At 31.8% G+C, this 22,520-nt stretch overlaps 2 protein-coding genes across 2 annotated transcripts; one reads left to right on the top strand and one right to left on the bottom strand.

Annotated features, from left to right (window-relative positions):
- The first annotated feature begins 392 nt into the window (after positions 1 to 392).
- Positions 393 to 9,391, top strand: LOC124362080. The gene is made up of 5 exons (XM_046816253.1): positions 393 to 1,115; positions 3,237 to 3,308; positions 4,471 to 4,545; positions 5,464 to 5,735; positions 7,457 to 9,391. The coding sequence occupies exons 1-5, from the start codon at positions 977 to 979 to the stop codon at positions 7,541 to 7,543; spliced, it is 645 nt and encodes a 214-aa protein (XP_046672209.1). The 5' UTR covers positions 393 to 976; the 3' UTR covers positions 7,544 to 9,391.
- A 4,293-nt stretch (positions 9,392 to 13,684) lies between these two features.
- Positions 13,685 to 22,293, bottom strand: LOC124362079 (MD-2-related lipid-recognition protein-like). Its single transcript, XM_046816252.1, has 5 exons — positions 22,117 to 22,293; positions 18,513 to 18,578; positions 15,910 to 16,011; positions 15,158 to 15,378; positions 13,685 to 13,904 (listed from the first exon to the last, which is right to left on the bottom strand). The coding sequence occupies exons 1-5, from the start codon at positions 22,214 to 22,216 to the stop codon at positions 13,821 to 13,823; spliced, it is 573 nt and encodes a 190-aa protein (XP_046672208.1). The 5' UTR covers positions 22,217 to 22,293; the 3' UTR covers positions 13,685 to 13,820.
- Between the last annotated feature and the right edge of the window lie 227 nt (positions 22,294 to 22,520).

Raw genomic sequence — 22,520 nt, 5'->3', positions numbered from 1 at the left:
TTTTTGACGTCGGAATTACTTCTTTGCGTAGCGACAAAATTATTTATAGTCTATAAAATTCATACTATACTGCTTTCTATGGTGTAAACAACATGTATAACTGTCTGAAAATACAATTTAATTTTATACTATATTTCAACATTAATTTGAATAATTATAGGTGCAATTATAAATAGCCTCAACCCATCAAGGTTTCAAAATACCAGTGTTACAGTCCATTATTAATATTCTGTAAAGTAAGCTGGCTGCAACACATATTGAAAGCTGTTCTTGTTACAACTATCAATATTGAAGTAATGACCCGATTAGATGAAAGCTCATTGACCTCCAGCTGTTTTTACTGTTGCCACAGCGAGTAAATACTGATGACTAGTTTCCTTCCATCCCCACTACTGCCGCTATAAACTGACCAACAGTCGGTATTAACAATTCAATTAGTCATGTCATTGTCCTTTTTGTTATTCGTGTATTTCTCACTAGTACCGTGGCCAGTTAATGAAGACAATAGTGCATTGCAGTTTTTCACCGATTGGTTACCTCAGCTGGACCTTTTCTTCGAATTATTTTTAAGGACCGGCCGTAGAGACGGAGGAAGGGCCTTGCTCCAAATACCTCAACTTCCCTGCAAACCGGGAGAAAGACGGGATATGACTGGAAAGTGCAGGAAAGTTTTCCAATGAGCTGTTTAAGAAACGGTGTCATTGAATAATTTACATCAGTTAATCGTAATATATTTAAAGGACACGTTAAGTTTTATATGCCAAAAGATATGTTAATTTTTAATACCGAAAAAAGCTATATCAGTATAACTCCGTCCTTCATTGCATATTAAAAACTTGAATAAACTGGGCATCCTAAAATAGGCCAGTAACTGGGAGGGCGTGGAATGCCAACATTGGTTGTCAATTGGGAACATCAGGGGGCTTAAAGTGGATCCTTGTTGTGGTCCTGTGCGCAATTCAGTGGCTGGTGCACAATGGAGAGACTGTTGATCCTCGCGTCATGTGTTGTCATCCTACTGATAGCAGCGGCGATTGCAGTGTCAGCGGGGTCATTGAGGCACCCTCAAGACAACCTCAACTTACTTAACTTCAAGCCATGTAAAACGGTTTCAAGTAAGTGGTCAGTGTAAACTATAAATTAAACTAATTAAAGATATGGACCTTAAAACAGTTTATAATTTAAATATATAGGGTTTAATTGAAGAAGGTTAAAACACGTTTTCGAATATTAGATTCCAGTATATTTAAACCAGTTAATGTTTACCTTTTTCGACTAATCGTTTACGGTCAATTTCAAGTTAACCTCTAGATAGTGTCAAATATATTAGGCCTTATGTAAAGGCTAATTAATGCTATTATAATAGCCTACTGTGAACCCAATTGAAGTAATAAAGACACCATGGGCAATATCTGGTGGGGAATAAAATTGTTAGCAGTTTTTCAAATTTCACGCCATTTAATAGCTAAAGTATATTAAATATAACTGTACAATAAGCGTTGTTGTGAACTATAATACAATAATTTACAATAATATAGAATACAATAATTGTGACCTATATATATATGGATGGCATGTATTATAATAAATACTAAAACGACTATGATTAAATTGGATAATGATTAAATTTTGGTTAACTCGTAATGAGTTTAATAAAAGGAATCACGAAAACTTACAAACATTTTTATTGGAAGGATATTTTGAGACGTATTGGTGAGAAATTTCACAATATGTGTTGTATTTTGGATTATACAATTTCAAAGAAGGAACTTTCTATTATATTAAAAAAAGCTTACACCTCGCCTTTGCCAGGAATGAAGTTTGCTTGAAGTTTTAAAGCTCAGGCCAATCACTTAATTCAACAATTCAACATTATTATATTTGATTAGTGAAAAATTTTAAAGCTTCCTAGTTCCCTTGAAACCCTTCAAGAGATTCACCATAGAGCTTCGCTCCTTCTGGTGAAAGTTGGTTAAAATCGGACCTTGACGGAAATTGGGATCCATACACAATATCCATAAGTAAGGTCCAACCGTGTTGTTAACGGTTCCTTCCACCTTCAGACTCCTCTCCCTTGGCTCTCCCTTGGCTCCAAACATGTTTATTCATCAATATCTATGCCGGTATTCGCCCTATAATAAGAGATGTAGGCCAGTCAATTAATTCATTCCTTCCATTCCAGGAATTTCGCCCTCTAGAGTTTGGGATAAAAGATTCCACCCATTATATTAGATTTTTTGAGATCGCTTCTGTATGAAGCGAAATTATTCGAAAAATGCAGAATATCGGTTTTAATACGGGGCTCTTCCCTTTTAGGCCCAATTAGGACAAATAACGAAATTAAGTTTTTTATTTATAAGATGAAATCTTTCACTGAATTTTTAAGTAAAGGTAGGGCTGGTACAACGTTTACAGAGAGAAAGACAAACATAGAGGCAGATATACTTTTGGACTTTCACTGCACTTGAAGTATAGGCTTCACTACAGTCAGCCACTAACTAAACATTTAATAGTGCCTCCGTTTGGTTACAAGCCTCGATTTTTTAAAAAACCCCGCTTGTAGCGCTAGTGTAACAGTGTCTCTACTAGCTCTGTGTAATACGGTAGTACATTTCTCAGCTAAGTGATACTGTACTTGTACTAGGTGTAATACTACACTAATTGTAAATCAACAAATAAATAATTCAATGTTAGTGAATAGCGTTACAGTATTCTTTTATAATAACAAATTGTTGTATCTCCTATTAGAATACTATCTTATTTAAAGTGAATCTGGTGTAATGTGTACGGTAATGGTATTGTTATAACACAAGTACTCGCTTTTAGAAAGATATTTTTATTTTTATACCCATTATTAATTTTCATTAAAGCGCCTCTAACACCTGGACGCAAAAAACTTTCCGACAGTAATACCACTTATTCTCAGAGAAGCTGACGCCGACGGGACCATAAGTCCCCGTGTATCTGTCTGGACCTGGATGTATAAGATGGTTCAATTCAATTAAAATTAAATAATTTAAATATGACATACATTTTAATTCAAGTATTCTGTATAACTCTGTAGTGTAAAAATGGTAATTTAATAAATATATAACACATTGCTGGTTAAGTCAATTTTTAAATAAACAGTAAATGAATGTGTATTGTGATTAAAGTTTATTAAACCAGATAATGAATAAATTTTATTACTAAGGTAGATTTAAAGATTACTTGTACATCAATTTTTTTATTTACAGCCATTCAAAGGTGCAAAGTGAAAGAAGTACAAATAAAAGGCTGCCTTCAACAAGATATTTCTGACTTGAACCGTAAGTGTAGTCTCTTTCGTTCTTTATTCGTATTAACATTCCTTTCGTATTGTACCCACTTAATTTTATACATATATGTATCATACGTATATGTTAGTAAATATCAATATAAAAAAGAAAAAAAGTTACTTATTGTTTTAATTAAAAACATACATTACATTATATTAAAAGATTTATTTAAAATCTGCTAGTTGCACTCAACTCCAAGTAATTCAAAACATTATATATTGTTTTATGGTCCTGAGCACGAATGTTTCCTAGAGAGCCTCTATCAAGTAACATAAGCATACACGCACACTTTTATGACATCTTTGAACCTTACAATAGTAAAACATTTTAGTTGGTACTTTGTAAGATTTTAACTATTGCTATGATCCTTTTAAAATTCATGGGTCAAAGGAATGGAATTAAAGGCAGAAGCCATTTTTTGTGAGAACCCAAGAAGTGACTTTGATCTGTCTGTCACATCGTATTTCCTGAGCACTGTAATCGGAGTGGAACCATTAGTATGTGACCATTAAGAAGAAACATAACCGGAACATGTCATGCAATTTGGCCTGAATTTTATTTAGGCCATATTCTCTAGCGAAACACGAAATACAATTGAAGAGCTCCAAGACGTTACCATGACATAAGATGAATTATTACGGAAAATAATTGTATTTGGTTGCAGTCTTATAAATCCCCGCAGTATAAATAGCTTTTAGCGATAAGTAAGATGGATCCCAAAGATCAAAAATCAACTAAATTTGATATTCCATAACAATTGGTTTAGTATTTCCAAGACCAGTAAAGTGAAGTTTTAAATTTTTGGAGCAAACTTATTTCTTAGTAAACAGAATAACGAAAGAAATTTTATGGTAATTGGATTTTTAATTTGTAGAGGTTTCAGTAATTCCTGTTAAAATGCAGGAATCTAAAGGATGGAACTTCAAATAACCAGAGGGAAACATTTTCTTTGTGTTACCTCTAATACCATTGAATAGTACCATTAATTGGTAAATAAATGTTCAACTAAATGCATTTTTTTAGTTCAAATGTAGTCATTTTTCTCATAGACTAACAGATAGTTGGGAGTAAAGGTTTCAGTACTAAAGTTTAGTTAAATTTGTTTGTGTATTCATATTTTTATGAAGGAATAATAAATTTGTTATATTTTTAGGTCTTTTGGTGAAATACAATCCATGTGAAGTGACTAGAAATAGCCATCTCAACTTTACAATCACCCTGCAGGCTGGTTTGTATTTACTATTATTTTATACTCAGATCCTATTATTTAAGTTTATTTTATTCCGATCATTTTTATTGCTTTTAATTGTGTAAAATTTTACTCCTTTATAATAATATATTATAAGATTTAACCATTGTAGTTTCCCTAATGATGGACTGCCATTAGAAACTTTTAGTTAGGAAGATGTGTAAACATTGAGCACCTTGGATGGCACCTATCACTGGATGACCAAGGTGTGGCATATCTGGGGTCTATAACTACAATAGTAAATAATCCAAATTGACATATTCCATGCCGTAATCTTATACAAAGTCTAGCTGCAATCTCGTACTGTTGATCAGGTGACTAGGAACTAGGAAACATCCGATGTTTTGAAAATACTGCACTCAGCCTTATCTAATCTCACTCTATCTACCATTTTTCCTCACTACCGCTACCAGATAATAACTTTTATCTACCAGACCATAATGTTTAGCTTCCAAAATTGATGTTTTTAAAATGCATTAGCTTTAAAAGTTATTAAGGAATATGGGTCAATCAATTCCTCTTAGAGGAATATGTGACTGGACTGAAATTAATAATTTATTAATGTCTCAATACAACCCTTTCAGTAACTCCTGGTAGCTTTTCTCTCATCAAAACGTGACCATGAGAATGTTGATAAAAGTTTAAAAATTCTAAAGTTGTTGGAAAATTTAAAACATCCAGCAAGAATCAACATGATATTCAATTTTATTCTGCGTATATTGGAGTATCAACCTCAAGGCGTATAAAAGTATTTAGATAAAATAACTCCTTTTGTATTCCTGAGGAGTTACGCAAACCCCAAAGCTTGTTTCAAAAAGAATTATTTCAAAATATCTATGTTAGTACTGGTGTTAACGAAACCATATTTCATCTGCGAATCATAATGTGATGATTTAGGTTTCACTTCGGACAAACTGTTCAGCCAGTTCTCTGTGATGGAGTACCCTCAGGACTCCGCCGAGTGCTCCAACTCCGTGGTCCGCCAGCCCAGCAGGTGTCCCCGCAAGGGTAGTGATACCGACTGCGCCCCCGCCTCCCACAACTCTGACCCTTGCCTCTTCCAGGAGTACATCCGAGATAGCTGTCGTGGCGGAGGCTGTCCTCTGACCGTCCAGGACACTCAGGAGGTCACCGATTACCTCAAGATCAACCCCGACACAGCCATCAGGGTGAGTTTCGGAAAACGAAATACAATCTGGGTAAGAATCGCTCAAAAAAGATTAAGGGCACGAACCACTTTATGTCAGTTATTAAAGCTCGATATAGGAGGTGAAATCTCCTACAATGTTTTTCTCCTGATTAGTATTTTTATCAAACTCTTCCCCTCTCCGGATTCAGAAAAACATAATATTGTGTTGTTCAAGCGTAAATTTGTTAGTAAAGATTCCAAAAAGTTAAAATACAGGTTTTACTTTCTATAAACGAGTGTTTACTCTTAAATAATCGAACAGCAACACGTACAATCTAGCTATAATATATTTAATTCACGCATTCCCTTTATCTCTATAATGAGTGACATTGAATCCCCTCATTATTCCCGCCCCTAAGGTATGTGCCGCTGTCAATGTGTTAAACTAATATGATACTTTCGATTAATTTAGACTTCATAAAATAAGCTAGGAACAAGCCACTCTATCGCCTATTTGGCTACCTGTCCACAGGACGTCTCGAGAATGAAATGCATAAACTTGCAATTTTCCATGCAACCCCATTGAAGCCTGAAGGCAAGTTGAATGGCGTACTCCTACCTTGTTTGGTACCTAACTAAATTTAACCATAGAATCGAGTTAAGAGCCGGTGGAAGTAAAAAGTCTTGAGTAAAATGTATGACTTCCTGCCAATTAGATCAATGTTAGACCTCATGCAGTTTTTCGCTCTTATTTTAAGTAATAGAATTATGGAAGGTGCCTACTTTCAAAGACGTCATTAATACGTAACCAAACAATTTTTAGTTTTTTTCAGTACGTGTATGGGTTATTAAGTAAAATTAAAACTTCTTACTTCATTAGGGAAACCAGATTTATCCGTACTTTTGTATTACCATCGTTCGGTGGTAACACCAATTAGTAACACCACATTTCGAGATTTGCAAGTCGTAGGTGGTTGATCTGCGAATGCAGACCAGTTGTGACTTGTATTCTTTAGTTCAGTTATAATAATTAATTAGTGTTGGGTTTGGTTTTTATTAACTGCATGTTTCTGTAATGAAGTTGACACACAACATGGCGGTTGTGAATCCTGACTTATTCGAGCAACGCTCTGGTATGATTTGTTTATTTTAACCCACATTCTAATTGTGTTAGGTTAGTTATTCGCCTGAAAAAGAGATCAGTTTGCAAATTTCTAAACTTTCTGTTTCGTCTTATTTTTTCTTCAGTGAACGATGGCTAATGTCCGGAAAAAATCTGTTTCCTTAACTATCCTTCCATCGTCACAAAAAAATCAAACAAAGGATTTGTACTTCATAGTTTCAATATTTTAAATGTACACATTTTGAAAAGAAACTACAGCCTGTTATTAAGCTGTCACCACACAATTGTAGTATCATTATGTACGATATACATATACATATGTATATATATATATATATATATATATATATTGCAGTCAATATCATGCTTTCACAGTCAAAATAGTTTGAAATTACCCAGTAATATAAGCATATACATTATATAGTCTGTTTGATGATTTTATCACACATATATAGTAAATGTATATATACATATATATATATATATATATATATATATATATATATATATATATATATATATATATATATATATATGTATAATATACTGAACGTGGAATGTACTCATGTATAATAATTTCAATCTGTGTTAAAGTGATTTATTTTGAATACTATTAATTTACCTACATGCTTTTGCAGGGGACCTATAACATCCAGTGGAAACTTTGGAACAAATCCAACAAGAAGGACTACTGTTGCTTCACTTTCAAGATAAAATACACGTAACTCTCATCCATTATTGTAAGAGATTTAGAATAAAAATTATCTATATTACTTCAGTGCAAAAAACTTTATAGTTTTTATACTTAAATATTTGCAGGTATCTTCTCCTACTAATCATGCCTGATGTAACTCCATCAGAAACGTAATACATGTACACTTGTCATAAACTAGACTTTCAAAGATGTCCTTATATGCAACATTGTCATGTAGCTATTATTTTCAATAAGAAATTCTGTTTATGCATACTGTGTAGTGTATGCTATAGGAACAATTATCAGGAGAAATAATTCAATTTAACGTTAAGAAATGTATGATTATTTGAAATTATTCATATTTATTATAATAAATCTTCACATCCTTTTTCGGTAGCAAACCATCCATTTTTGTGGAGAAAGCCTATATTTTACGGAATCCAAAATATTTCCCTTCGATTAAGCTTACATAAAACTGACTAATATTTCAAGAATCCCTGAGGTCAGTGTTGGCCTTTAAAGCATTCTAATCACTGCAACTAAACCCGTATTGTGGAATATGCCAAACAGGGCTTGCATTAAAAGCCTTTTCGTCGTGACACAAAATATGATTAACCTCTAGAACATTAACTGAAATGATGGTACCACTGCAAGTTATTCCAACTGATTTACATGGCAAATATGTCTTTGTAATCGAAAAGACTTTTAATTGTGTTGCTTACATGAATAATTATGATTACATCTGAGCATTCCTGAAGTTATGGTAAATGAGGAATAAAAATCACTGACAGTTATCCCAACTGATTTACTAGGTAATTTCGTCTTCAAAATTAAAAATACTTTTCATTGTGTTTATACATGAATAATTATGATTAATTCCTGAGAACCAGTGATGGTAATTAAGTAATGCAAATAACCGCTATTAATCCGAATTCATCAGCTGGGCCATTAAGTCTTTGGATTCACAAAGATTTTTTATTGTATTGTTTAAGTAAACTAAAATATATCTCTGAAACATCCCAGAGAGGACATATGGTCATTGAAGATCGCCAATCACAACATACAACATAGATAGAAATGTATGTTCTCTCCTGTGATAAGAATATGCCCCTAATTCCACGGAATCTAATGGGTCTATCATTGAGTACGTTTATATAAACTGTGATAAATCTCTAAAAATTCCCTGAGGTAACTGAAGAATGTTATTGAAGAAAATACTATAAATACAATCCGCCTTTTTGGTTTTAAGACTTACATTTTATGTAGCTTAAGAGGAAAGTAGTAGGCAAAGTTATTATATAACTACACGAAATCAAACATTAGACTAGTTTTGGATTTTATAATCTGAGCATTCGAAAATGTTAAATAGACAACAATAATTTGTTACAAAAGGTATGTAAGAGACTTCGTAATCTTTGCAGGCAAATAAAATTAGTATTATTAGTTTCCTCTACAGCAGGTTTTTACTTCTCTTTGTCCTAATGCCGCATTTGATGTCGACGCACCTATTAGGCGATATGAATATTAATCCAATAACTGATAGTAACTTATAAGTAGTTCGTAAGTTTTTCAATATTTACATTTGTTTTTTATTGTTACGTTTGTCGTTAACTTTGGTATACTAAAATCAGTTATTACATTTTTCAATGTTGAATGTATTAATATTGAGTTTGTTTATTTGATACTTTTTAAAATTTATTGTTAAACCTTGATTAAGTGTATGTAGTTGCCTTATCGTTTTTCATTGTAATTTGTATATTTTTGTTGTTTATACCATCCTATTATCTATTTAGTGTTGCGTAGTATTGTAAAGACATGATTTTGTTTTTCAATAGAACTGTTATAAATGGAAAATAAAAAAAAAACATTAAATACCAATGATTAGAATTTTTTAAGTCATAGCCCATAATCTTTTATTAGCGCACATATTTGAGATAAGTTAATTGTCAATGTAATAATGTTTTTACATTAGTGTAGCCTAATTTTACAGTTTTTCGTAACCTCCATACGCCCAGGGGATAAGAATGAACCCTCGGCTGGACAACAGTATGATAGAGAAACTACATATCTTCTTCCTTCTGGGTAATTATGGGTTATACTGTATGTGCTAGTAAATTCTCACTTTAAATGTTCTAGTACATTCTCACTGTAACCTGTATAAGCTAAAGTGATCATATCAACCCCTGCTAGGACAACAATATGATAGAGAAACTACATATCTTCTTCGGATTCTGGGTAATTATGGGTTATATGTGCTAGTAAATTCTTACTATGAAATGTTCTAGTACATTCTCACTGTAACCTGTATAAGCTAAAGGATCAGTATCAACCCTCTGCTAGGACAACAGTATGATAGAGAAACTACATATCTTCTTCGGATTCTGGGTATATATGGGTTATATGTGCTAGTAAATTCTCACTTTAAATGTTCTAGTACATTCTCACTGTAACCTGTATAAGCTAAAGGGATCAGTATCAAAACCCTGCTAGGACAACAGTATGATAGAGAAACTACATATCTTCTTCGGATTCTGGGTATATATGGGTTATATGTGCTAGTAAATTCTTACTATAAATGTTCTAGTACATTCTCACTGTAACCTGTATAAGCTAAAGGGATCAGTATCAACACCCTGCTAGGACAACAGTATGATAGAGAAACTACATATCTTCTTCGGATTCTGGGTATATATGGGTCAATTAGTCTACTTACCACAAAGTGGTGGAATACTTGAAGTGGAGGACAAAAACGTTGCTAAGTAACTAAATCAATTGGATTATTCGATTGTTTATATAATAATGCAGTTTGTATTTTTTTAAATATCTGTTGAATTTTAAATATTAGTAAAGTGGAGTTGTAACTAGATTGGTGATATAATTACATACTAGGCATCGATGACAGCACAGGCAGATTAGGCAGTCTTTTGACTGCACATGTCTGTAAACAAATTATAACTTTAGGTCAGCATTTTTAAAAGCTTTCAATAACTTAACGTTTAGAATAGGTTAAAAGCAGTTTTTTAAGTAATTTCACGCGTGATATTAGACAAAAATAACCTGTGAAAAATATTTTTGTGCGCATTGTAACGAACACCCTTTTTCCAAAACAACAATCATAAAGTGATTCTTTTTGTTAAATTACAATTTAATGAGGATGATTTTATTGAAAGGACTTACCTGAGTGCCCAGTTTATTCTGAATACTCAAATTGCATTTTGATAAATTTATAGCATAATTTTGAAATATTTGGATGGTTTTGTTTTAGTTCGCATAATTCATTGATTAGAATTAATAAATCAATTCAGCAGTACAGTATTGAATTAAACAAGTACTGCCTGTTTTATGTTTAAGATATAACCCACCCTAAATCATTCTAGAGATGTAAATACGTCTTCCAGAACAAGTGGTCTTCAAAAGATTGATTGACATGATTCTTTCCCACAAGATATTTCTTGTTTTTGCCATCATCTATACTATTTTATAAGTATGTGTGTGTGTACTCCATCACAAAAACCAATCTTCAAAACTAATGGACCGATTTTACTGAACTTTTACATGGAAATTCCTAGGTCTCCTGTTCACAAATGGAGCTCTAAACTATCGAGAACTCACATTTTCGTCTTTAAAGTGGCTTTAGAGTAAACAAATATTACTATACTTGAAAGAGTTTGTTAAATGTAATTAACTGTTCTGTATAAACATTCTTCTATTACAGCATAACCAAATGTTTTATTACTTTAGCCACTATTTCCTATGTGTTTAGATTTATAGTGGGAAAGCATAGAGTAAGCTTGATACAAGCAAAACTTCTTATTTCAACCTTTTCTGCACTGATGTTGACCACAGAATAAGAAAGTATCCAGATAAAAAAGCAGTAAAAATTTACTTTTGATTGTACGTTTTAGCAAATATTATTTATGCAGTGGTTGGTGAATACTGCAATTCAGAGATCAAACTTTCACTATAACTTTAAAGACTGTTATAAACCTCATCATAGAAGGTTTCTCAGACCATTGTATGTGCAAAAAATGTTGGATCGATCAAATTTAAATGGCCAAAAATATACATTTTATGACATATTATTTTATTGTATCAACAAGGCAAACCAACATTAACGTCGGAAATATAAAGCACTCCAACCACAAGAGCACAATGACATTGCGAAACCGTGCGTAACTGCTAATACATTATAAAAATATAAAGTTGAGCATGTGTCACAAATATCAAGACGAAAAAATCAAACGGAAAAGACATTTTTATACTTCCACATTAAATTTATTTAAAAAGCGCTTTCACCGGTTAAGGCATCATCAGTTTGATATTGTTTACAGAAAAAACATATGTGTAAAATCGAATAAACATATGATAAAATAGAATAAAATTTAAAACTAACTGTAAAGACCAAAAACTAATAAATTATAAAAGAACTGTGTAGAAAAATATGGTTTGCAATTCATAATTTTGGAATGGATTTCTTTTTTCACTAATGGTAAAAAAAATATCACTGAAATTTACGGAAGGTTGGGAAATACAATTATCTTTTAAAACTGTCATACACGCACTTTCAATTTTATTTATTTTAGTCCAGGAAGATTCTTTTACACTTGACGATTCAAAATTTATATGATGATTTACTGCATGTTCAACTAATTTAGATTTTTCAATGTTTTCTTTTTTATAATTATAAATATATTCTTTTTAGTTACTGTGTAATAGAACTTCTTACTGTATGTGTTAGCCACAACTATTTTCAGTTAAAAGATAGTAAATGTATGAAGTTCATATGAGAAACATTGTTCGATGATGGAGCATGTCACTCATTTCGAGGGATTTCGTTAGCGAATATTTTCTTAGTCATATGGGTAACCATGGTGACAACAAGAGCAGCAGAAATATATACAATTGTAAACAAACACAGTACACCCACAAGAGATTCAAACATATTAACACATGTAGCCTAACTATCCCAATACTTAAAACATCATTTTATAGCTACTTGGTGTTTGGACCTTTATTATATAAAACACTGATACGAAACTCAAACAAAAATCTGAATGTACCATTTGGCAATATACTCGTATGTATAGAAAAATTTCACAAGTAGACTTTATATTTTGCATTAAACTTAAAATTTCAGCAAGAATGGGTTCTATGATGTGTCATTTCCGTGACAACTCTTAATTATTGTATGTCTTTCTATCTATCTCTCCGCATGATACTCGAGAATGAAATAAATTTTAAATTTGATTATTTGTGATTATATTTGATTATATTTATTATTTATTTTATTATTTATTTATTATTTATTATTTATTTATTTATTTATTTATATATTATTGATTATATTTGATTATCTGATTTGAATATTTGTGTGTAACCTTTGCGAAACCTGTTACTGTAGCATACTTCTACCTTGTATTTTAATAAGTGCTTTAATATCTAGAATAATGCTTATTGTCTCCTATCCTGGAGTTAAATATCACAATCACAGGTGTAAAAAGATAATACACTTATTGTTTACTTACAAGATACCAACTAAACTGTTAAGTATAATACATCATATGCTAAATAACAGAGCTATAAGATATTATATTAATCATTATTGTTAGAACTAAAGTGCCTTCAGTATTATTTCTGAAATTCAAGATAGCGTGGAATTTTCCAGCTTTCGTTATTCAAATACTTATCAACAGTAATTATCATTTAAGTTATTTTTTCGATAAAATTTGAACTTGTATTTGAACTCACTGTGATTGAATTAGATAAAGCTATTTTGTTGTAGCAAATCTTGAACAGAAAGGTCGACCTTTGGTGAAACCAATCACAGCTATAACGACTAGAGATAAGGTGAGTTTCAACATTTAACTACGCATAAATGAGCATAATTGATTTACAATGTGGCTGTTACTTTGTGTACTGTGTACTTTGTGACAACAAAAAACATGGTAAATTGTTCAGAGTTATGAACACGATTATTAAAATATACTATATAATATATTCAACATGGGTTTAACGTAGGCGTATTTATTCGCATCTCATAAGTCTCTTTGCGTGAGTTTCAAAATTTAACTACGCATAAATGAGCAAAATTGATTTACAATGTGGCTGTTACTTTGTGTACTTTGTGACAACAGAAAAAATGGTAAATTGTTCAGAATTATGAACACTGTTATTAAAATATACTACATATATTCAACATGGGTTTAACGTAGGCGTATTTATTCGCATCTCATAAGTCTCTCTGCCTTATTGTTCCATATAACACTACTGCAATGTTCGCTTTGCCCCATCAACGCAAGCGAAGGTGTCTAATACTGGACAGGGATGGTAAAGCAACATTTTTGTTCTTTGTTCTTCTTGTTCCATAGAGTCCACCTCAACTCGTATATTTTCTGAAACAAAAATTAGTAGTTTTACTATTAGAAAACTATGTATATTATATTGTTTTGACTCTTTCAGTTTCGTTCTGGTCCATTAGCATACTTTCCGCTGAAGCATCTTAACCAAATTAAATATTTTGATGGCTAGTGTAGTGCTTTAATATAGAAAATCTGGATTATTTGGATTACACCGTAGACCGATAACTTTCTCGCTAACAGCAATACTATTTTCACAATTGCAATCCATTGATTTAAAAAACTGAAAAGTATTTTAAATTCATAATAAAAAAATAAATCTGTGTAAATTATTTAATTACGAGCACTGAGACCTTACACCGAGGGAGGAGAATCTAACCCCAGGACATTCCATCGTGTACTGCGTGGAAAACGATATTATTCCTTTGCGTTTCTTGTTGATAGCTGTTTCCAAGAGGAAACTGGTAATCTGCTAAGGGTTCCAGAGCCAGTAACGTAAAATTATTCATAATGTGGCTTTTAATGGATTATGTAAAAAAACAAATTGTAATTTTTTTACAAGGTACGAATTTTCTGTGTTGTAAGTTACCTTATCCCTATTGTTTGTTCTATAACCCGTGACAAGGAGTTGTATAATAGAAGTAGAAAGGGCCATTGTTCTATTAATATAGTAGGGGCTTGAGGAGCTAACCTTGAATTTACTGCTAATGCTGCAATACCAATGATTCTATGGTGCCAAAATATATATCGTTGTATGCAGCTCTCGAAGAATCTGATGTAGGTGGATTATTGATTGTAGAAGTTGGAAATCGATGTAACAGGTAAGTTGTAACAGGTAAGAATGTATCACAGTAACGTTTTGCTGAATACATATTTTTGCTCTATATGAAGTTTGCAGCTTAAATTTTTTGATGAAGTCATTTAATGTAATTGAATGAAAATTTGAATTTTATTAAAAATAATACAATAATTACACCTTAACTCGAACGTTTTGACCCTTTTGAAATTAGACCTCTACTACTCACAAAATATAAATACTAACGAAATTAAACACTGTAGCCATTATTATGTTAGTAATACTGTATGCTATGTAATTAATAATATATAATTAGAGAATTACAAGTTAGAGATTGGTATAAGGATTGTAGCATACGCTTTGGATATTTTTACCTCGCGTTATTTCATTAGTTCCAAAGAAACTGATGCAACAGACGCAGTTATACTGTTTATAACTTCATTTTATAAGAGTTTTGTAACTATAAAAGAATGTCAGACCAACCGAGACGTACCCTGGAATTGAAGGGGCGGCTGAGGAAGTGGATGGGTATCCGCTGGTTGACGTCAAACCACTGTTCACGTCCCGGCTCTAGAGGACACTTGGTGTGGAGACAACCAGACCTCGGCGGACCCGAGAGTGAACAGAGGGTAGAGTGCAGCTCTGTGATAGGGGTGGAGCAGTTGGTCAGGTCCGGTATAACAAACTGAGATCGGAGGAAGTTGGCGGCGAACCCTGTAAGACAATCGGTTTGGTTTAGAGGGCAATGGAAATCATTCAGCAACATACAGTAAAACCTCCTTAATCTGGAATTCTCTATAAACCGGTATCAACGGCAGTAGACAAAAATTATAGAATTACCTTAACGTGACATTGTAAAGTGCGCTACCGCAAACACTCAAGAGCTACAAAGCGTCACGCTCTGTGCAGTAAATTTCAAACTATATTCAAAATATTTATTTCATCATGTACTGTACTTACAAAGTGCATTTTAATATTTCTCGTGTACTTATATATTTATTTATACTGTTTAAATAACCCATGTTAAAATAATAAATATACATGGTACAAGTTTTTTGTACAAATTGTGTTATTTTTTATGTGACTCCTGTTTTTTTTTTTCTAAATAACCTCCATAGTCCGGAATTTTTAATCCGGCAAACGTCAAGTCCAAAACCGGATTAAAGAGGTTCTACTTTACCTTATAGTCTGTGTGATATAAGTTTTCATTAGAAACCATAGTTAACATAATGTTTTAATGTTTACCTGGTTGAAACGCTATTTTGAATCGAAGCACTGAGTCCCACTCGATCCTGCACGGATTCTTCTCGCTACCCTTCCTATATTCGACAATGTTGCCATCCTCTTCTGTAAAAATAAGTTTGATACATCAGGTTACTAGTGTCAAAGTCAAAAGTCAAATAATTCCCTATTTTACAAGGCAAAGTTAGGGCCAATAAGTCCACTTAACACTTAACCTGGGGACCAACAGCTTAAAGGTGACTTCCGAACCACCACCAATGGCCGGGTAGCCGAGCTGCTTGCAAGAACAGGATCGCTCAGCGTTCACCCATCCAAGCAGCGATGTTCCTTTATTCCTTGCGATAATCCCTGTACTCGCTACACTGCGGTATTGACATAGGGTTTTAGGGTACATATACATTCTACAAAAAGCATTACAGGCATTATGTGTCACAGAGAGACGAGTGCAATGTATGATGTATCTTATTATGTATGCCTTATTATGTATGTATACCAAAACTAATGTGTATAATGGCCAATGACGATTAGAGCAAGCATGTTTGGACTCTCAATCATATCTGTAGATAATAATTGACAGTTAAATCTCTAATCAGCTGTGAAACCAAAACATTGCCATCCTTTCCGACAGGCAAGCAGGAAAATATGGTTTACCAACAGGATACTAGTAAAAACATTAAACTTGTATTATAGACCTTATATACGGGATAGCCCTTAATCAAAATTGTTTCACTGGAATTGGCAGTGTTTTACTACAAAACTGGAAACTGCTAGGGATTTGGTGAATATAACTTAAATGTACTATGTATTGTTGAACACCTACTAAGCCAGTACTGAAGCTTTACATGTCTCTCACTCAGGCTTTATAAATTCCTCTCACATTTATCCGTCGAGCAGAATTCATAGTGGGGTCTATGATACTTGTCAAGGGATATACTGAGAATACAAAGTGTGTGAGTATTGTGGCTTTTGGTGAGGATATAGTTTTTGAGTTGTCAGCGGTTGTCCTAACTACTTATAATATGATAATTTTAAGACATTTATCGAAAAACAGCATAGATTTCATTTTAAAATATTCTCATATCTTAACAGGAGACATTAAAATAATTCTTTTAAATTCAGGTGACAAAAATAAGCAACTTCATAATCTGATAGAAAGTTTTGGTTTGCAAGGCCCAGCTATATTGTAATATTGGCGTCATGCATTGACATACTGTAACCTCCCTTCAACCTGATTGTTGGAGAACATGTGTTTTGCATACTCCCGTGTCTGATCACAAATATATAATTTTTTAAAGCAGTATTTTTGGATGGATCCCAAAGATAAATTATAATACAATCTTGAGCATTGGTCTAGTAGGAACCATAAACAAGATAACTCTCACACTTTGATAGCATTTTGGTGGTTTAGCATTTTATCAAATAAGCTGATAGAATCTTTAGTTTTAAATATTGGTTTAAAAGATAAGTTTGAAAATTGTCTTTAGTTCTGCTGTGGACTGTTAACTTGGTTATTCCTTAGAATAAAACCAAAAATATTGTATACTTGAATTTTAAGTCTCCCTTGTATAGGACTGATTTCCGTGTAATGAAAAATAAAGTAGTACTTTGTATTTCTTTTGTATGGACAACTATTAATTGAAATAATATTAAAAGTAAACATGCTGAATTAATGAAAATATAGATTAGATATTAAAGCATCAAAGCGCAAATACAATAATAAAATAGTAAAATGTTCTTTAAATAAATTAAAAACATTTTAAGCTTGGAAGATTGTCAATGATTTTGTAAATGTAAACAGTAAGTCCATACAAGTTCCTTGTAACATCAGGTGATTTAATTAGTATTTTTATAAGAGTGTTGATGAAATTAGCTATAGTAAAAACTATACAGCATCGTATAAGGACTAGAAATAGTGATTTTCAAAGTCATGTGAAGAAAATTTATCTGACCCGGATTTAAGTAGCACTAGCTTTATTTTTGATGAATTAAGAGTTGAAAAAGTGTATAACTACCCTAAAAATTAGTATCTCTCTAAACGTGTTTGGTGTAAATGTTGCTATTTAAAGACTAATATCTTGCCAAATATGTTAAAATTTAAATTATTTATTTAAGGAATTTATTAATTTCGGTTACTGCCTGGATACGAGGTTATATTCATAAGACAGTTTCTACAGTAGATGTGACTGTGAAAACTGCAGTCCAAGTTTTATTGTACTCACTATGGTAAAAGTCTTAGAATTTATCCTAGACATACAACTACAAAATTTCTTTAAACAGGCACAATTTTTTACTTTTGAAACTCGTGTTAAAGAACTATAAGCGATTTCCGTAATAAAAGGCTGTTATAAATATGAGTCAATTTAAAAATCACTTTTGGTTGCACATCTCTCATATTCAATGATATAATTACAATTTATAATACAACTTGTAAAAATAACTACTCAAAATTGAAACAGACAAATTTACGATTTATTCTATTCATTTACATAAACTGATAAACTTAACTACTACATGTACTCACAGTCATTAATAATTGGAGAGTCTACTTAGTGTTATAATAAGGTTTGAGGTTACCACAGATAACAGCCTAACCGTTAATTACTCACCGACCCATGGAGTTGGACTTAAACATCCGTTAATCTCCACTGATTTGACTTTGCAGGTCAAGTTTTCTGTAAACATACAGAACCATTTGAAAATATTAACTTACTTTGTATGATAATACCAATTAATTAAATTAAACTAAACTAATATTGAATCAACTAACTGATGTAAATATGTTAAGTATTTAATGATCAGAGGAAAACGCTTCTAAAAATAATTAGAGTTTTAATAAATAATGATAATGTTATTAATATAACCATTAATGAATTGGGGCAAAAAGTTGTTTTGCCTTGGCAACTGAGAATACATGTAATTTAAATAGTAAAATATAACAAAAGGCAAACAAAAATTGTACTTGAAACTAAGGACATCCCATAAGCACATATAGCAAATTTGTCTTAAATTGTTTATCACAAAATTTATAATCATTCGATAATTGGTACTCTCTTAAGATATTATAAATAAGAATATTTGTGAAAATAAGCATGTAATAAATAATAATTTTTATTATTATTATTATGCCCACTAAAAATGTCAAATACCTAGAGACCTACATAGTACAGGAAACTCCAAATTGTGAAGGTACTATAGGTAGATAATGTTAAGTTTATTGTAACGTATTTGACTTTTAGTCAGCTACGCGTAATAGTGTGGCAAACAGACGATGTTAGATTTTAAAAATACGTAAGACTATGACCCAGTGCCACATGTCGCGTACAGTGCTTCGCTGAAGTTTGAAACCAACTTTAACATCTAGAATTAAATTTTTCTCTAAATATCTTTCGTTTGGTTAGAACGCATATGTAAGATCCCATAGAGGGACATGCCCACCGTCAAACATGGTGTTTCCTATGAAAAATTAAACTACATGAAAAATTTCGAGTCTCTAGCCCTATTCGTTCTCCATATCTAGCATAAAACAGACACACAAGCTCAGATAGCCCATACAGACGGAATAGGAATTTTGTCTTAAGTTTATACCTCAATTTAGTGTTAAGATATCACCTTGAGTAATAGGGGCTTTGCTAACGCTCAGCCAAATTCCACGGAGTAACATTGCTCAATTGACGATCTCAGTGATCCTTTGATAAAAACGAAGCTTCATGCACAAGTCTATAAGTCATTTAGTTTTCAAGATGTGCTAACAGACAAATATACAGACAGACTAACGGAAATAAATTTTTTCAGCCTCTCGAGTGATAGGCTTCGCTAAAGCTCAGCCAACTAACCATTATATTGTGTGTATCGAAGGATCCAATATAGTATAACGAAAGTTTTATCAAAAAATCTACCATAAATTACTTTTTTAAATTCATGGAAATTTAATCACTCTTACTACACATCTATTATTTTCTGGACGATATCATGTAGGCTAATCATTTAAGACCAATGCAAACATTTTCGCTAACGGTCAGCCAAATCACAAGGACCGACGTGCACCATCATCGAACTTGATGTGCCTCATACAGAATTAGAGTTAAATACAAAATTTCTAGTCTATAGGTCAGTTTGTTCTCGATATATCGTACGGGCAGATAGTTATACAGAAATTAAATTTTTCCTAGAGTGAAAGGCCTTTCTAATGCTCAGCCAAAACGTTCTTGACATATTTAAAATTTATAATGTGGTTCTGAAATGAACCTATGGGATAGCTAATTAACATTTTCATTCGTTTCATAAAATTGTGTCATAAATAAGAAACAATTCTAAAGACTCCATTTATATTAAAGCAATATTTTAAAATTAGAGGTATTAGATATTTTAATATATTTATCATGTCACATATTTTAACAAGTTAAAGTCAAAAAGCCATATATTTAGTTTATTTAACAAAATCATGTAATAACTATTCAATTAATGCCTCCTAAAAGTTCAAAACTTTCTAAACAATGTTGGACAATTTTGAATTGTGTGTCACAATTTTCAAAATTGTGACACACATAATATTCCTGCTGGTATTCCGGTTGATTTTCAGTCCGTTTAAGCATAATCGTGGGATGGAAGATAATCACGTCATCTAAAAATGAAAAGTATCACCACGGTAAATTTTGGGCAAATTATTTGAGATCACATAAAAAAGAAGTAATAAAAAAGAACTTGTTTAAAAGCATTTTTTTTCGTTATTTAGGACTATCCTCACAACTAATAATCCAAAAATGTCTCCTAAAAATCTAAAAGTAAAGTACGGAAGTTAATTTCTAATATTAATAAATACAACGCAACATTCTGCCTTTTAGGCACTTCCTCATGCTGCAAACAACGCTGCTAGCTTACTTAAGAAAAGGAATTCGATACAATTTTATATTTTTAGAGTTTTGTAAAACAGTGATGGATACCTTAGATTTTACCTTCCATGTCTAAATCTTGTGGATCTTAGGTAAAATTATAAACTAAAACAAAGACTTGTTGCCTATTAGGAAACTCATATTACCAACTTTTGTTGCGTTTACAAACTTAAAGTTAGGCTATATATTTACGTAACATGTCAGTTATACTTTAATTATTATTTTCTTTCAAATTTTTAGACGTTATATAATTTCTGGTGAGTAATGCTTCTCCAACAAAATTAAAAATGCCTTGTATAGACTATTGTGTAGGGTATTGATTTATCATAAATTAACTATATTGTAACATATTATCGCAATTATTAAACAGGTGCACTGAAAGCTACCATAAAAAGATTATTATTGAAAAGTTTATTCTTTTAGTTATGTTCGTAGAATATGAAGAGTACACGGTGAGTTTTAGACCTAGTAAAATATCAGAGCAGATTCGATTAAGAATTGGCAAAGCCAGCTAAATGTGAAATACTATTTCTTATAAATATGTTATAATAATTTACAACTTTAAATCATTGATTATTTTTAATGTAAGGGTTAATAATTTACCGAGGTTATTTTATAAATTGAGTTATTGATAAATAAAACCAAAAAAAAGCAGCCTATTGCATATTTTAGGTACAAGTATAAAACATAATTAAAATATACTGATATGATTTTATTTTCTGTATACATTTTGTTTCATTTGTTTGAGAATGTATTTGTTTCTTATATATTTTTTTGTACGTGGTAAAATGTAAGTATTAAAATAATATACAACTGGCTATCAATTGGCTAATCATAATTGATTTTTATACCAACACTAATAATTGACCAAGTTTCTTTTTAATTGAAATATTATGTAATATTTCATTGCTGATATACTAAATCCAACAAAATGCAACCTATTGCTTCTTCTTATATGTACAGGCATAAAATACGGACAATTTATTTAATGATTTTATTTTCTACATTATTATCTTGTTATTTGCTTATTGTTGAGATGAAATGTAAGAAAGGGACGCATTGCTGTAAATTTGTACACATACAGAAGTATTTCTATTGTGTACTATATTAGTTTTCTCTTATGTAACTGTAACCAAAAGATAAAGATTAACCGAGTTAGTAATTATATATTAAGTAAATAAGTATTTTATACCTTTATACAGACGTACAATAATACGATCACATTCTGCATTAGGTAGTTAAATCTCTTCGTGGAAATATATAACTTCCTTCTAGCCAAATTAACATGCTTATATATAACAAATAAATGCTCATTTGTTACCTGAATGTTTGCCCGAAGTTGATTTACACTTCTTGAATTCTATTTCCCTGGTTGCACCAACTGCCGCCACCAACACCACCAGTATTAACACGTGAACCATCTCGGTATTGCGGAGTGCATCTACTGAGTTCTGCTCGGAGCGACCCGTGGGAGGGAACTAAATCAGAGAACGACTCTTTCTAAACACAGCTCCCTTATTGGATGATATCTGATAGCAATTACCATTACTATCGCAATTCAATTTTTAAACGAATTGGTTTTTTGTCGAGTACTTCACACAAAGTTATATAAAATTTATCTAAACCGTTATTTCAATTCAAACTTAAATACTGATCATTTAAAAATTTTTAATTTTAAAATTTAAATGCTTACGTTAGTATTTGAAACTATTTTTATGTATTTGA

Source organism: Homalodisca vitripennis, chromosome 5 (genome assembly GCF_021130785.1).
Source record: "Homalodisca vitripennis isolate AUS2020 chromosome 5, UT_GWSS_2.1, whole genome shotgun sequence".
Lineage (NCBI taxonomy): Eukaryota > Metazoa > Arthropoda > Insecta > Hemiptera > Cicadellidae > Homalodisca > Homalodisca vitripennis.
Note: the sequence above shows the minus strand (reverse complement) of the source record. Positions and strands in the feature narration are given on the sequence as shown.

Coding starts and splice junctions, on each gene's coding strand:
- LOC124362079 (XM_046816252.1), bottom strand. CDS start 22,216: ATGGTTCACGTGTTAATACTGGTGGTGTTGGTGGCGGCAGTTGGTGCA. Junction 15,379..15,909: donor CAAAATAGCGTTTCAACCAG/GTAAACATTAAA, acceptor ATTGTCTTACAG/GGTTCGCCGCCAACTTCCTC. Junction 13,905..15,157: donor GCCGCCCCTTCAATTCCAGG/GTACGTCTCGGT, acceptor TTTTTGTTTCAG/AAAATATACGAGTTGAGGTG.
- LOC124362080 (XM_046816253.1), top strand. CDS start 977: ATGGAGAGACTGTTGATCCTCGCGTCATGTGTTGTCATCCTACTGATA. Junction 1,116..3,236: donor GCCATGTAAAACGGTTTCAA/GTAAGTGGTCAG, acceptor TTTTATTTACAG/CCATTCAAAGGTGCAAAGTG. Junction 3,309..4,470: donor AGATATTTCTGACTTGAACC/GTAAGTGTAGTC, acceptor TTATATTTTTAG/GTCTTTTGGTGAAATACAAT.